The sequence below is a fragment of the Bos indicus x Bos taurus genome, chromosome 11 (assembly GCF_003369695.1).
Source record: "Bos indicus x Bos taurus breed Angus x Brahman F1 hybrid chromosome 11, Bos_hybrid_MaternalHap_v2.0, whole genome shotgun sequence".
Classification (NCBI taxonomy): domain Eukaryota; kingdom Metazoa; phylum Chordata; class Mammalia; order Artiodactyla; family Bovidae; genus Bos; species Bos indicus x Bos taurus.
This window is the reverse complement of record NC_040086.1, coordinates 104,674,583-104,690,152: the sequence shown is the minus strand read 5'-3', so window position 1 is coordinate 104,690,152 and position 15,570 is coordinate 104,674,583. Positions and strand designations below refer to the sequence as shown.

The 15,570-nt window shown below is 58.6% G+C and overlaps 1 protein-coding gene across 2 annotated transcripts in view; it reads right to left on the bottom strand.

Annotated features, from left to right (window-relative positions):
• The window catches only part of OLFM1 (olfactomedin 1), a 38,150-nt gene that overhangs the window by 13,607 nt on the left and 8,973 nt on the right, over positions 1-15,570 (bottom strand). The window contains exons 1-4 of one of the 2 annotated variants that reach the window (XM_027556875.1): positions 12,285-12,506; positions 10,194-10,343; positions 5,371-5,526; positions 2,935-3,154 (exon numbers count right to left, since the gene is read on the bottom strand). In XM_027556875.1, coding sequence (XP_027412676.1) covers positions 2,935-3,154; positions 5,371-5,526; positions 10,194-10,343; positions 12,285-12,434 — 676 coding nt within the window. In that variant the 5' untranslated portion in view covers positions 12,435-12,506. Of the gene's footprint in view, positions 1-2,934; positions 3,155-5,370; positions 5,527-10,193; positions 10,344-12,284; positions 12,507-15,570 lie in introns of those variants that run through there. The other variant, XM_027556876.1, reaches the window with a different exon arrangement.

Genomic DNA, 15,570 nt, shown 5'->3' with positions numbered 1-15,570 from the left:
GCTCAGAAATTGTCAGCAACGTGGATGTGAAAAGGAGACACCTAATTAAGAGGACTTTGGGGAAATCGCAGGGGGACCCTCGTCCCCAGTCTCACAGCAGGAGGGTCACCGAGATGCTCTTCACTAGAGCAAGGGGCCTGCAGGCAGAATGAGACCCGGGACAAAGGGCGAGGTGGAGGGGGGCGGGGCGTGGGCTGGGCAGGGGCCGGGGAAGAACTGCTGGCCCCTGAGACGCTGTGTCTCCAGGAGTCCTGCCCACCCAAGACGGCACTGGTGGGCGGCTGGCTTCCTTGTGCTATGTTCCTAGGCCGGCTCCCAGCAAGGCAGACAGCCTGCTAAGAGGGTACCTACTTGTACCTAAAACAAAGACTAAATGAAGCAGCCATGGTAGTAGCTGGGCTTTAAGTTGCCGAGCTTGAGTGAGAGCCTAGGGTGTGGCCGAGGTGGCAGCAGAAGCTGTGGCCTGTGGTCTACCCTCCCCTGCCTCGCTGCCTGTCATCTGTCTCGTTGTCTGTCCCTTGCGACCTCCTCACCTGCCTGTGAGTGCTCCCGCCACCTCCTCCGTGCCGGGCTCGCGGCACAACCTGTGACGTGAACTGACACAGCGACCCCAGGGCACAGGGACTCCCCTGCTTGTTGTACAGATGGAGAGGAGGTTGAAACCAGAAGTGGTCAGTGCCTGGTTGAGCCTCGCAGCCACTGAGTGGCACTTCCTGCCTCAGGACGCCAACAGGCGGGGTCCTCGGTTGCTGCTTCCCTGAATCGCCTGCCAAGCGCTGGTTAGAGGCAGATCCCCACCCCCGCCCCCACTGCCACTGGCTCAGCAGGTCCATCTCCGGGTCAAGGTCTTTCTGAAGAAGGAATTAAGCACAGAAGCGGCCGCACTCCGTGGTGGAGAGCAGGGCTCCCGGGGCCTCTTCGTCCTCTCTCCTCACTCCCAAGAGGGCCATTTCAGCGGCCCGAGGGCAGCCACGTGAAAGCCCCAAGATCGCTAGCCTGAAAAATGAATTCAGCCGGCTTCTAAAAATAGGCCGAGTTTGGAGGGGAAGGCCGCCCGCCTGGGACAGGCAGCCTTCTCCTGGAAAGGCTCCTAGAGTCTCATCAGCGCTAACTTCTCTCTCTGAATCTCCACCTTACTGCTTGATCCGTTAATCAGAAAATGTGGAGGTTTAATCTTGGTTTCTCCCTGGTCTACATGGTCTGTCTACCAGGGAATAAAAACAGTGCTGTGCGGAAATGAGTAACAAGAGAGCCCTCGGGGGAGCGTTTGGAGGGTCTGGAGAGCGGGATGGGAGCGTAGTGCCTTTATAGGTAGGAACCAAAGACACTGTCCGCCAGAAGTCATCACACAGCCCTTAACCACTGATAAGCCCGACACCCAGCAACACTTCAAACATTCCTGCTGACTCCTGGATGCTGATATGGGAAGGGCGGGTGAAGACTGTCCAGCCCAGACCCATCCTGAAACTGTCCCAGGCCACCCAGCCCCGGACACACCAGGACTTGGGCATCAGGCACCACATGTGAAAAACGGTAGCACACAATCCCTCACATGACGCAGACGAGTGTACACACCACAACAGATTCCTCCTAAGGCTCCAGCATCGCTCACCGCCCTCGCTGGGCCTGGGGGACTTTACGAGGGCACCTACAACAGCCTTAAAAATAACCCAGACGTGGGAACCTGTTCAAACAAAAGGTTGACTCTGTCTCCTTGCCCTTTGAACGTTTTCTGTCTCCCACCTAATAGCACTGGGGTTTGTTTTTTAAAGTACTTGTTCTTTCGGGATGTTTTAAGCTTAAAATAAGGCATTTGCAGTGTGTAGGGGGTAGGGGATGAAAAGAGAATCAAGTGAAAACACCAGATAAAACCTAAAGGAAACTTGTGCATAAAGCAGAATCATGCTGCTGCTGCTAAGTCGCTTCAGTCGTGTCCGACTCTCTGCGACCCCATAGACGGCAGCCCACCAGGCTCCCCTGTCCCTGGGATTCTCCAGGCAAGAACACTGGAGTGGGTTGCCATTGCCTTCTCCAAGAATTATGCTAAATTACTCTAAAAAGTAAACAATAAGAAAATGAACAACCTTTGCGTTAGGAAACAGTGAGTGAGAAGGGCCAGCCGATCTTTCCTAAGAAAACCTAAAAATAGAACTGGGATTTAAAATGTGCTATTTCAGAATGGACTCTGACGTGGACATGTTAAGATTTGCTAAATTAACCAGAAAGTTGATAAGGTGATGGGGTATCCACCACAAACAAGACTTGGAAGGAGCCCAGGGGCCACCAGCTCCCAGCCCCGCCCCCTCCAGTTGCTAGAGGGACTCCCTTGCTTGTTATGAATGGCAAGCCTTCTGCCTTGACGTGATGGAATTTTCCACATGGTTTGGTTTCTCAGGGAGCTTTGTCAGCCCTCTCCTGAAAGCTGGAGGGGATGAGATGTGCTTCCAGCTCTATGAAACTTGTGTCTTAAAAAGCCACCCAACACACAGGGACACAAGCGCACATGCACGCGTACACACACACACACACACACACACACACTCACTCTTCAGATGCTATGTAACATCTAATACCAATTTTCCAGATGTGCAACTCAGTGGGGTCTGTGAGGTGGCCTCTGCACGGGATTGGACAAGGCCCTAGGGCGGGCGCAGCCTACACTCCTCAGCTACCTGTCCGGGCAACCCTACCCAGGAGCCCTAGTCCAGCCGTCGCTCGGGAAGCCGGGCAGGCGCTGTCCAGTTCAGCACCACTGCCTGAGCCTGAGTGCGCCAGCGGCAGGTGGGCGGTGCGGCAACCCTACCCAGGAGCCCTAGTCCAGCCGTCGCTCGGGAAGCCGGGCGGGCGCTGTCCAGTTCAGCACCACTGCCTGAGCCTGAGTGCGCCAGCGGCAGGTGGGCGGTGCAGCGCCCGCCCGCAGGGTTCTGGGCCTACCTAGTTTTTGCATGCACGCACGGAGCCTTTCTTCAAGATTGGACACTCTGCTCTGCAGTTCATCGTAGTCATAGGCGCCAATTTCCTCTTGCAGCTCGTTAAGCACTGCCGTCAGATTCTGGACCTCCTCCTTAAACTGCAATACCAATTTGGCATCGGCCTTGTACTCCTCCAACACAGGTATCAAAGGCCTAAGTTCATCCATTTTCGCTTTTATCGCCTGCAAGGTTAAAATAAGCTGGGTTCAGTGCGATGCGTGCAAAAACTTCTAACACCCTGCCTTGGCCTGGCTTCTCCCTAGGTGAGGGAAAATGTCCACACTCCCGCTTTCTTTATAATTTGATTTATTCTGGTCCACAGGAGTTAGAAGAGTATATTAAACAGTCTTCAGAACACCAACATATTTGGGAAAGGTCTTTATTGTCAGTTTAGAATGCAACATCTTAAGGTTACATGCTTTGAGTCACATACACAAAGTATCTCTTTTTTTGTTTGTTTTTGTTTTTTCAAAAAATGCATTGACAAGGGTTCAAACTATTCATGAAATGCATCTACAGTCACATGCAAAAGAGATCCTGGTTGTGTTCAAGGTTCCTTAGGGGCATGGTGCTAAGTAACGGGAAATAATAGTAAAAATGCAGGGTGCAAAAAAGCTCTCTGGCCCTCTGTCATGGTTACATGGGAGTGGACTGCTTCTTCAGTCTGCAGCATTGAAAAAACTCTTTTAAGTTAGCCCTGCAAGCAAGAAAATGAAAACTGTTGAAGAACTAGCTTACTAGCCTGCCTGAAACAGATAGCCATTAACAGACAAATATTTTCACCCTCACTTAAAAAAAAAAATCACGCTTCAAGGCTAGAGTCAGTCCAGACAAACTGCTTTCACAGTCATGTAAGTACCCTCACAGCAATTGCTGCTGCAAGTGTTCAAGGCAATTAAAGTGTGGTCAGAAGTAAGGGTAGCCTGTCTTCCCCGCCAGAGCCATAGGATTCAATATCTGGGAACTAGGAGAGCATGCTTGCAAAGAGGAGCCAGCCCATGGATGCTGAAGACATCCCTAGAGGAATCTGAGTCTACCCCCGGGAAGAGAGTGCTGGCCTTATGAGGAGAGACACAAGCTCTTTTGGGTCAGGCAGGTCAAAATTTCTTTCTGAGATAATTCATGGTGACATGTCAGAAGCAAGGACAGGTCCACCTGAGTCCAGCAAGAGAGACTGGCTCATTTCGCCTCAACAGGATAAAGCTGCTATTATTTTATTTATCATATAGATTTATAACTTCATTAGCTTGCCATTTCGTCTATATAATGTATGGCTTTTACAAGAGAATTAGTTCTTGCTGCACACAGGGAGAGCATCAAAGGAAAACATTAGCATAAAAAGGCCGGAAGACCCAGAGCATCAGCAGTTTGCAGTCCAGCGGGGCTGTGTAATTTGACCCGTTCATTTACATCTGGGCTTGGTTTCTAATTAACATGCATGTATGCCTTAATTAAGGTGCATATCATTTGTCAATTTAATGATTTTGAAGCTGAGTAAACTCTAGGTGTATATATACATATTTGTACATATGTATATATAATTTTAGGTCAAATCAACTCTGGCTTTAACAGTGGAGTTATGTGGAGAAAACAAAGACTAACAGGGAGGTGAGAAAGATGCTGGTGTCTCTCTGCCTTCCTGCACATCTACAGTGAGCCTTGTTGCCGCTAAATTAGGTCAGATGTGAAGAACTGCCCTGAGCAATCCCTGCTCAGAAATGGCTCTAATCAATTAAGCTAATCCTTGGCTAATGTGATTCACCTGCAGCAGCTGTGGGTCGGGAAGGACCAATCACGTCCCTTCCCAGCTAATCTGTGACTTGGCTGGAGAAGCTGGGGCCTGGGGTCCTGGCCTGGGAAGCTAATAGGTGTGAAAACCACATCTCAACTCTGCCCCTTTCAAGGTGAATTTCCGCCAAACCAGGGCAAGGGCAGGTGGCCTCTCTACTTCCAAGGAAGGCTGCCATTGGCAAGAAAAAGAGCAATCCTTGCTGGGCTCCTCCCTGGCTTCAAACTGCTATTCTGGAGGGAAAGTGGGAGCAGGAGCGGGAATCACAGTCTCAGAGGAGGGGAGTGGGGGAAGGAGAAGGGGAGGGGAGAAAAGGCGGGAGGGTAGAGATGGGGGAGGGGAGAGATGGGGGGAGGGGAGAGATGGAGGGAGGGGAGAGATGGAGGGAGGGGAGAGATGGGGGAGGGAGAGATGGGGGAGGGGAGAGATGGAAGGGGGGAGGGGAGAGATGGAAGGGGGAGAGAAGGGGGGAGGGGAGGAATGGGGGAGGGGAGAGATGGAAGGGGGAGAAGGGGGAGGGGAGAGATGGGGGAGGGGAGGAATGGGGAGGGGGAGGGGTGGAAGAGGGAGGAGGAGGGGGGAGGGGAGGCGCAGGAGCCACACACGTACCTTGAACTGCCTGGCCAGGTGCTGCTTGTGGCTCTCCTCCACCTGTCTGAACTTGGACTCCAGCCCTTTCATCTGGTTCTCCATCTTCTCCACGTACTGCAAGTCCCTCTGGGTCCGCCGGTCCAGGACCTCTATGGACTGCGACATGTTCTGCACCTGTCAAAAAGGCAACAAGCAGGTTCAGGGAAGGAGCGAGCGGCAGGTGCCCGGAGATTGTGTTTGCCTCCTAACAGAGACAGCACCGGGAGCCAGAGGCGGCCTGTGCGTGACTTACTAGTTTATCACCAGTGTCGGGCTGTTATGAGCAAGAACCCTTGAACAGAGCAAACAGTCTGGTCAATGTTTCCTCTGCCATCTTCCAGGATGTGTTCTTACAACCAGGCTGCAGGGACCTCTGGCTCCCTGTTGGTCAAAGCTCCAGGCTTATGGCTTTGGGTGGCCTTTTCCTTCGGGGGGGGGGGGACAGGCGATTGCGTCTATTCTGAGGGATGAATTGCATCACGCACAAACGCCAAGAAACATGAACGGCGTGGCGGGGCTCCTCTACCTCCGGGCACAGCTCCCTCCCCTAAACCTCGCCGGGTGTCTCGCTGAGAGGGCTGAGGGCACAGCGCGGTGCGGTGCTCGGGGAGCAGGGGACAGGCTCCCTGCTTCCGCATCTCACACGCCGTCCATCACACCCCACAGTATCACAGGCAGATGACTGCTCTGCAAACGTGCACGTTCAGAACAGAGTCAGGAATCAATCACTCAGCAAATGAAGAATTGCTGTTCTACATCTTTACAGGCAGATCTGAATTGAGTCTAGTCTCAAGATGAAACTTTAATATTCAACAGGGTTCCAGAGAGCTCAAAAGAAAAACAGTTTTAGAGCAGCTACCTGCCAGTGCATTCTATTTTCAGGAAATGGGCTTGCCCTTCTGTGCCCAGGCATTCAGGGTGGCGGGGAGGAGGAAAGAGGTGCACAGTGGCTGTCTGGGTCACCTCCTCAGAATTGAATCCAATCACTAGCGGGAAGATAACTCCATAATCGCAAATCTTTATTTCTGATTTTCTTTTTTTTCCTGAATTTGCAGATACCCTCCCTTTTTGGAACAAAATTGTTTTGGGTGTGAGGCTCAGCTTTGCCTGGTCAGTAAAAGAAGAGATGATACTGCAGTCCCCCCACCAAATAAAAGACCAAGAGGCTTCTCAGTAGGAAAAACTGATGCTGCTTAACTTGGCGCTGAAGAATGCCCAGGTTCTATGGTTTGTTACTAGACAGTAATACACATGAATTCGGTTTAAAATATCAGGTTTATAATATACAGCATGTAGGTGACTATGACTCCCTCTGACCCTTTCTCTTTGGATGCTTCAGGGGAAACTCAAATATATTTGCTCTATTACCTCAGGTCTTCCTGTCCCCCATCTCCCCCTGCTCCAATGGTTTGTTCTGTCTCTTTAGGTAACTGTGGACTTCTGAGAAAATTTGTATTTCCTTTATCCTTCCAGGCCCAGCCCAAATGCCACCTCCTCCAGGGAGGCTTCCTTGATGTGCCAAGCCAGAAGTGGCCACACACCACTTGGAAACACCGTCGCCTTGCTGGCACCAGGCCTGCACAGCAGCCACCCACGTCCCTGTCTCAACCACCAGGAGGGAGGTGGAAGGGCCTCGTTCACACCTGTTACCCACACACGGTCTGGCCCCTAAGGCACGGCCACAGTGGGAGGAAGGAACAGAAACGGCAGCTGCAGTCAAGACCCCTTTTCCCCCTCCCTCTCCTGGGTGGACTCCTGAAGCCACAGCAGAACCCACAAGGCTGCTGACTAGACTCTGCTGCACAGAAATGGCTGGGCCCTCGCTGGCTTCAGCCTGGTCTTCTCAGGGGTCCACACGCAGCCCTCCCGGCTGTTCAAATGCCAGAGAAGGATGCTGTTAATGAATTTTTGTGTGTGTTAGTCGGTCAGTCATGTCTGACTCTTTGCGACCCCACGGACTGTAGCCTGCCAGGCTCCTCTGTCCATGGAATTCCCCAGGCAAGAATACTGGAGTGGATTGCCATTCCCTTCTCCAGAGGAACTTCCCAACCCAGGGATCGAACCTGGGTCTCCTGCATCACAGGCAGATTCTTTACCATTTGAGCTACAGGGAAGTCCTGTTTTAATGAATTCAAATGGTTTAAAATCAAATTTTAAATTTAGGAAACACATTTTAAAGATGCCAAGCTACTCATCTGCCCTATAGAGCCCCCCCACCCTCCGCCAGTCCTTCCCAGGCTGGGCGAGCGCCTCCCTTTCCCTCCAATCAGAGCAGATAATCAAGCCCCAGATGGCAGTCAGGCCCCTGGGTCTCAGACCTGCAGCCTGGAGGCCCTCCGCCGAGCACAAGCATCCTCCTCCTTGTAGGATGTGCCCCCAGAAGCCAGCTGAGGAGCTCAAGTTCGCACAGCTGCCAACGGCACAGGGCACCCCTTCCCCGCCCTGCCTAAGGTGGCCACAGGTGCTGAGACGGGCAGGGCGGCAGCAACTGAGGGGCAGACGCCCCGGGCCTGGAGGGGACCCCGCCCACTAGTGTTAATGGGACGTTTCTTGGTTTCAGGCACTGGGCTATGGATCTCATCTGATCTTTACAAAACCCTGGGAGGCAGGCTCTAGTTCAAGTCTCATTACAGAGGAGAGCAAGGCTCAGAGAAGTTAAGTGACTTGGCAACTGTCGCACAGCAGACAGCCAGCAGGCAAGGCCTGGACCGGCTGCAGAGCCCACGCTTTCAAATTCTGGGCCTTGAGCGTCTTCACAGACGACAGAGCCCAAGGCTCTAATGCGGGGGGCGGGGGGCTGCGATCAGGGGACACTGGGGCCAGGCTCCTCTGAGACTGTAGGCCTCAGCAAAGCAGCAGCGAGGCTCCCCTTTTGGAAGCTCCTGGGGTGGGTTTTAACAGGACCCCAGCCCCAGGGAGAGAACAGATGCTCAGAAAGAAAGAGGAGGAGGGTGGAAGGCCCCCCCACACCGAGGATGGCTTCTGCTTCAGAGCACAGCGCCCGCCAGGGTGTAAAATCGGGCTCTAAATTTTTCAGCAGTTGTGCTGGGCGGATGCGGGCAGGAAGGTGCCTCCGAGGCCAGGGTTCCTAGCAGGGCTCGAGGGGCCGCCCGCCAGCCCCCGAGGCCCCTCTGAGCTCCACTCCCTCCTCCACAATCATGAATAATTAAAGGCCCAATTAGGCTCTGGTCTAGTTTGCTGGTAATAAATGTGTGTGAAACCTGTTACACGCATTTTTCTTTAATTCTTTTACAGTGATTTCCTGGCGTGGCTGAAGATGGTGGAGCAAAGTGCATGGGGTCCTCGAGGGCCATCCTCCTGCCCTGGGCGGGGCGCCGAGGCCCCTCCCCAGCCCCTTCCAGAGGGCACAGCTCCAGGAAGCCCCCACCCTGCCCTCCTGATTTCCAGAGAGGGCCTGCTTTGCCGGAACCTGTGTGAGGGGCTGCAGATGTGCTGGGCCTGCGCTGAACTGGACAGACTGGGTGGGCTGCCGGGCCTCCAGTCCCCCCAAGGAGGGCCCGCCCCCAGGGCAGGCCCAGCGCCCCCAGGGCAGGCCCCCGCGCCCCCCAGGGCAGGCCGCCACGCCCCTCCGACGCCCCCCGGGGCAGGCCCCCGTGCCCCTCCTCCACAGCCTGTGCTGCTCGGCTGATGGAGGAGTCACGGCTTTCCTGGGGCGTGTGGCGTATGTGTGTATAAGTGAGCACTCGTATGTGATGTGTGTATGACGTATGTATACGTGTGTGTCTGTGCGGTGCATGTGCGTGTATTTACGTGTGATGTGTGTAAGGTGTGTGTCCTTGTGAGGTGTGCATGTGACCGTGTGTATGTGTGTGGGGTGTGTGTATATGAGTGCGTTTAGAGTGTGTGCATTTCCATGTGGTGTCTATGTGTATTTGTGTGCAGTTGTACACATATGTATGTGTGTGCTGTGTGCGTGTGGTGAGCGAGGAGTCCTGAGGTGCCGCATGCCGTCTCCCTGGGGAGGGTGGAGATGGAGCAGAAGGGCTGCCCTCTGCCCCCGCTCCCAGGAGCTCCCGGGAAACCTGGCGCTCAGGTTCTGAGACCCCAGGCTCCCGTGTGGACTGACCCGGGAGGCGGGATGGCCGTGATCTGGGGCACCGGCCTCTGTGGGGGGCAGGGGATGCTGGCTGGGCTCGGAGCTGACGCCCCTGCCCGCCGGCTGCCAACCTTGGGATAGTCAGCCCGCCACCCTGGACCCAGATTCCATGCCTTGAAATGGGGTGAAACCCTCAACAGCTTCACCGGCTCTTGTGAGGCGCAACTGAAAGAGCAGATTAAACCCACACGTGCTGCTCCCCGGGGGGTCACGAAGGTGATGACTTAATCCACTTTTGCAGCAGGAAGGCATCCACAGGAGCGATCACCTCCTGGCCATCACTCAGTCCAACCACCCAGAAGCAGGGAAAAGCCCCCACCGCGGCCCTGCTCCCGGGGGCACGGGAGCACTCCAGGTGTGGCTCGGGGAAAGCTCTGGTCCTCTGGACCCCAGGCTGTGGTCGTGAGCCCGAGACAGTGGTGTGGGAGAGAGGCCCGCACGCCCCCTCGCTCCGCACACGTGGCTCCGGGCAGAGATGCTCCCCCCACTCCAGGCAGCCCGGGGGAGTCTCCTCCGTCCCTCCCTCCCTCCATTTCATCCATTCACCAATATTCCCAGCGGGCCATGCTGGGGGAGAGCCAGGCCTCGGAGCTGGGAGGCACCCTGCAGGCTTGCCACGCCTTGCTGCCAGCTTGGGGGCACACACACACAGACACACACAGAGCCATGCGCCCCCAAGACTCACCTTCTCCAGTAGCTGCCTCAGCTGTTTCGTGCGGGCATCCCGTGAACACATGGTCTGCTGGGGGGCGACCACTGTGCAGATACACCTGCCCTCACTGTCCTGGGCAGAGCTGTACACCTGCCAGCTCTCCTCAGGGTTGGTGGGCAGCACCTGGGGGCAGGGGGCGAGGGAGAGGGAGGGAGAGAAAGTGAGACCATGGAACATCGCACCGGGCATGACCATTCACGCCCAGCCCCCAGGAAAGGGCAGAAAAAAAGCAGTCCAAAGACAGCTGCTGACCGCGGGGTGGGGGGCACATGGGGGAGGAACCCAGACGGTCTCCCATCAGGATCCCAGGGCTGGAAGGGAGTCTAATAGGCATGGCTCTTTCAAACATAGTTTTTAATTCAAGGGATTTTTAAACTTAGGGGATGGTTAGAGTTTTGGCGTCTGACCCAGCTGACAGGTTCGGTGGAAGGGAGGGGTGAGCAGAGGCTGTGAGCTGGGTGAGGAGCGAGGCAGGGAAGCAAGCGGCTGGTTGAGTCACAGCCGCACATAATTCAGAAATAAGATCTCCTCCCGTAAGGCCAGCAGGGGCGGCTGGTGCAGTCGCGCTCCGCTGCTCCCCGAAGCTGGGGAGGAACAGCCAGGATCCAGCTGCCTGTTAGCCCGGAGCTGGGATGACCCCAAGCCCCGGCCGTGTCCACCGCCTGCCTAGTGAAGGCCCCTGAGGGGACGCTGGGCTTCCACCCAACACAGGCTGCCGCCCACGAGCCATTTGGCAGATGTCGCCAAGTTGCTGGTGACACGCTGTGCAGGGGTCACACCCAGCCTCAGCCCTGAGGCGTGCCCAGCACCCTCACCACACCTGAGCTGCACACGGCTGCTGACACGCAGACATGGCTGGTGTCACCTTGCAGCCCAGCTCAGGTGGTCCCGACCGCCAGGTACCCGGGGTGGACACTACCGTCTGAAAACTCCCCCTGAGCACAGGTCTTGCAGCCTGCCGGGTGGCCGCAGGTCACCTCCCTTCTATTTTTAGCGTGGGGATGGGAAGAAGTTGGGTGGACGGAGTCCAGGGTACAAACATTGCATTTCATTCATTTCCAGCCCCAGGGGCACAGGACCCCGGGGCAGGAACGAAGTCATCAGCAAGGAGGCGGCTGCACGCAGTCCTCAGAAGGGCAGGTGAGGTGAACGGGTGCCGGTGGCAGAAGCGGTCACCCGGAGACCCCTTACAGCCCGGCGCCCTTCACAGCCGAGGGATCGAGCGCGAGAGGGGCGCGTGTCCTTCAGCTCTCCTTTCCGGAGGGGGAGCCGGCCTGGGGCGCGCCCCGTCCTCCGCCCGCCCGCTCCCGCCACCGCCTGAGTCCGCCGAGCCCAGGGGCGGCCCGCCGCTCGTCCCCTCCCCCAGGGCACCGAGAAGGGACGAGAAGCGCCTGGGGAGGCAGGGCGGGAGGGGGCGCGGAGGGCGAGGCGCGAGTCCCGCGGCTGCGCACCCCCCACCCCCGGGCCCCGACCGGCCCCTTTGCACCCTCCGCCGAGGGGACCCGGGGACCTCTGCCTGCGCTGGGGAGAAAGGCGCCTCCGGACTCCGAGGGCTGGAGCTCCTAGCCCGCCCGCCGGCCGCCCGGCCGCCCGGGCCCCACTCCGCCGGTCCAGTCCGGCTTTTGCCAAGTGGGGCGGGCTCAGCTCCGAGCCCAGACTGGACCCGGCCGGACGGGGGCCACCGCGTCTCCCACTGACTTGCTGAGTGACCTTGGACAAGTCCTCAAGACCCCTGCCTCAGTTTCCAAACCTTGTCAACAAGGGCATATTAGTTGAGTGTGGACTCCCAGCCTTTCGAGTCCCCGGCAGGTTCCCGGGAGGCCCCCGCGAGGGGACCGGACCGAGGCGGGAAGCGCCACACAAGAAGGGCCCGCGACCGGCGGAGTGGCCGAGGCTGCGGGCGCGGGGAGCAGGGTCGCCACCGCGGCGCGCAGGAGCCGCGCGGGCCCCGCGCGTGCCCTAGCCCCTGCGCCCTGCTCCCCGCGCGGCGCCCGCTCGCCCGGGGCTCGGGAGCGGGAGGGAGCTGGGAGGAGGCCCGGCAGGGCGGGCGGCGGGCGCACTTACGCCGGTGCTGCGATCGAGCGTCCCGCCGCTGGCCGCCGAGAGCTTGGTGGTGTTGAGGCCCACCAGCGAGGGCAGCGTCTGGGACATCCAGTTGGTGATCATGGCCATGGTGCTGAGCACAACCCCGATCTTGAGCAGCGGCACCGACATCGCGCTGGGAACGCCTCCTGCGCCCGCGCCGCGCTGGCGCCGGCTCCGCGCCCCGGGCAGCCTTCAGGCGGCGGGCACCGCGGCGGGCAGGGGCGCCCGGCCGTGTCCCCGCGCCCCCTCCGCCCGCCGCCGCCCGCCCGCCGCCGCCGCCGTCACCCCGCGCGCCCCGGCCATAGCCGCGCCGCTCCGGGCGCCCGGGAGAGTGGCCGCCTCGCCGCTGCCCGCCGTCCGCTGCCGCCCGCCCGCCCGCCGCCGGGAAGGGCCGCCGGCTCCGGCTCCGGCTCCGGCTCTGAGTGCCGCGCGAGCTGCGCGCGGGGGCCGCGGCCAGGAGGCGGGGACACGGCCGGGCGGCGGCCGACGCAATCTGCCCAGGAAATGGGTGGATTTTTCCTCTCCACTCCGGCTCCCCGCCGCCCCCTGGCTGCTGGCAGCGAGGTCTGCAGAGCCCCGTCGACCGCGAGGAAAGACAGACCACCGCCCCGCAAGTCATCAAAATCCGTCCTCAAACACGGCGGCCTCTGCGCACGGGCTGGGCGGGCCTCCGCTTTTCCATCCTCAAGGCCGCCGGCCAGCTAGGCCCGGGCACCGCTCTGAGACCCCACCCGCCGACCCACCCAGCCAGGTCTCTCTTAGCCCGGCTGCTGGGGACCTGCTAGGTGGTGGCTCCAGGCCCCCTCCAGCCCCGCAGGCCCCAAAGCCCAGCAGAAACCCAGACAGCCGAACTCTTGGCTCCAAACGCAGCTCCTGGTGGGGGTCTCCAGCCCCGGTGCTGGCGGAGAGGGCCAAGGGGAGCAGAGAGGCCCCTCTGGGAGTCCAGGGCAGCTGGGACCCTGCAGGCCTTTGCCGGCAGCCCTGGCACTGCCCAGTGCGGGCTCCCGGGTCAGCCTGTGAGGGGTGTGGGCATGCGGCGGCAGGGCAGGAGCTGGGCGTGGGTTGGGGGCTCAGGCCTCCGAGCGGGGTTGCCTACGCGGCCCCACCCCGGGGTGAGTGTGGTCCAGGTGGTGGGCCAGGGGCGCGTTTCCTCACTGGCTCCTCCTTGGGGTTGTGGGGTGGGGGCAGCTGGTGCCCAGGCAGAGGGGCAGAGGGGCATGGCAGGCTGGCACAACTCCCCAGCCCTTGGCAGCATCCATGCCAGGACATGTGAAGTCCCCTCTGAAGCACAAGCGTGACTGGGTCATACATCTTAACAGAGCTTTAGAGTTTGCAGGCAGCTTCTGACGGAAAAGAAAGGTGCTCCTCCGGGCCCCCAGCTAAGCCTCCCTGCCGTGTGGGGAGGACAGCGCCCCACACCACTGTCTGCGTGGAAATCGATCTCCCTTCCGGGCAGGCCAGAAGGGCGGACAGGGGCGGGAAGGGGCTGGCTTCCCGGGCCACCGAGGAGGGACACTGCCTTCCTGGGCTCCACTCTCTGCTCCCAGGGACAGAGGACTCTAACAGCCAGGACGGCCCTGGCCTGAGCGCGGGTGCGAGACCCATGAGCCAAAAGGGCGCCTTGGGCTTGTTTTTCTGCTTAAAGCCAGGATCTGAGGCAGCCTTCGGGTGGCAGGCAGAGAATTTCAAGAGTTGGGGAAGGGCGCCATCTCCCAGTGGCGGCGGGTACTGCAGGCTCTGCGGGCGTCCAGGCCGCCAGCGCAGCGGCCAGGTGAGGGGGCGCCGTCCCCCACACCCGCCTCCTTTCTCATTCAGTGAACGTTCAACACCGATTTAGGGCCACGAGCTGTGTCGACCCAAATCACTCACACCCCTCTTCCCGCTGCAGAAGGACATGCACCCCCGCTTTGTTGGGACCCTGCAGATCCCACCCGAGGCTGGTGTCTGCAAAACCCTGACGCGAGCTGTCGGGAAGCAGCAGGCTCTTATCACCTCCTGTGTGCATGACCCCGGATCAGAGCCGGGACGCGCGGTGCAGCCGCTGTAACCCCCAGCTCAGAAACACCACCAGCGCGGCGGAGCAGACTCCCAGCACCGTGCAGGAACAAAAACCTCCCAACCGGCCAACCGACCAAGACAGGCAGCTCAGAGGGTTGCTCCGTGTTCAGATTCTGCAGCCAGACACCCTAGGTGTGGGCAACCTGGGTTCTCTGCCCCTGACTGGTTGTGTGACCTCAGCCAAGGTAATTAGCCCTCCCATAACTCAGTTTCTCCATCTGTAAAGGGCATATTAGCAGGGTGTATGAGGCTTCAGTGAGTCAGCGCAAGAGCAGACGTGGCAGCCAGGAGGGTGCCCACCCTCGTCACGCCCGCTTTGCAGAAGACCCAGCGCTCGGAGGGGACCCTCAGTGGGGCAACTGACACATGGGCGTGGGATGAGCTGGGATTTGACGCCCCCAGACACCCCGCCGCCTCTCCTAAGAGCTGCTTTTAGCTAAAGACCACCCACAAGAGATGCCGTTGGTACAGACACACGAATACGGAGGAAGTGCTGCTGGATGTGGAAACAACTCCCAACACCCAGAGCTGTTCTAGGAAGGTGAGCGCCAAACGTGCAGACATAGAAAATGAAAAAGAAAAAAAAACCCTCTTCTGATCTTGAAGAACTTCTGATCTGATTTTGTGGCAGTAATGTCCCAGGGGATTTACAATGGGTACTCTAAATTAGAAGAGAGCCAGCCTGGCTGGGCTGTTCAGTGGAGGAAATGAAATACAGGTCATTTGCTCCAATGGAGCCAAGTCCTGCTGGTATTAGACGCCCCCAGGGTTGAGGGGCCAGCCTGCCCCGCTCCCCCGGCCCGGGGCTCTCCCAGATGCACCAGAGGGCAGGCAATTAGGGCCAGCCAGGAGACCCGAAACCCCCTTATCATGTTTCTCCTGAGCCTGCAGTCCTGAAGGGGAGCCTGAGGCATCCATGGCATCCCCATAAGCATGGCTGACAAGAGTCCTTTAAAAAGCGCTGGGTCACTCACACCTGCTGTCAAATGGGGCCGCACCCTGGAATTCCTACAGCTCCCTGGGAACTCAGCGGACCCCCCGGAGCTCAGAGCACTGAGAGGGATGGGAGGAAAGCTGACTCACACCCACTGGACGCCCTTAAGTCCTGGCCACCATCTCATCACCGGTCAGCTCGCTATACAGAATCGGACAGACGCACTGCTCCCGCCTCCCCTCCCAGAGGCTGTGGACGCAGCTGGCTCCCCCG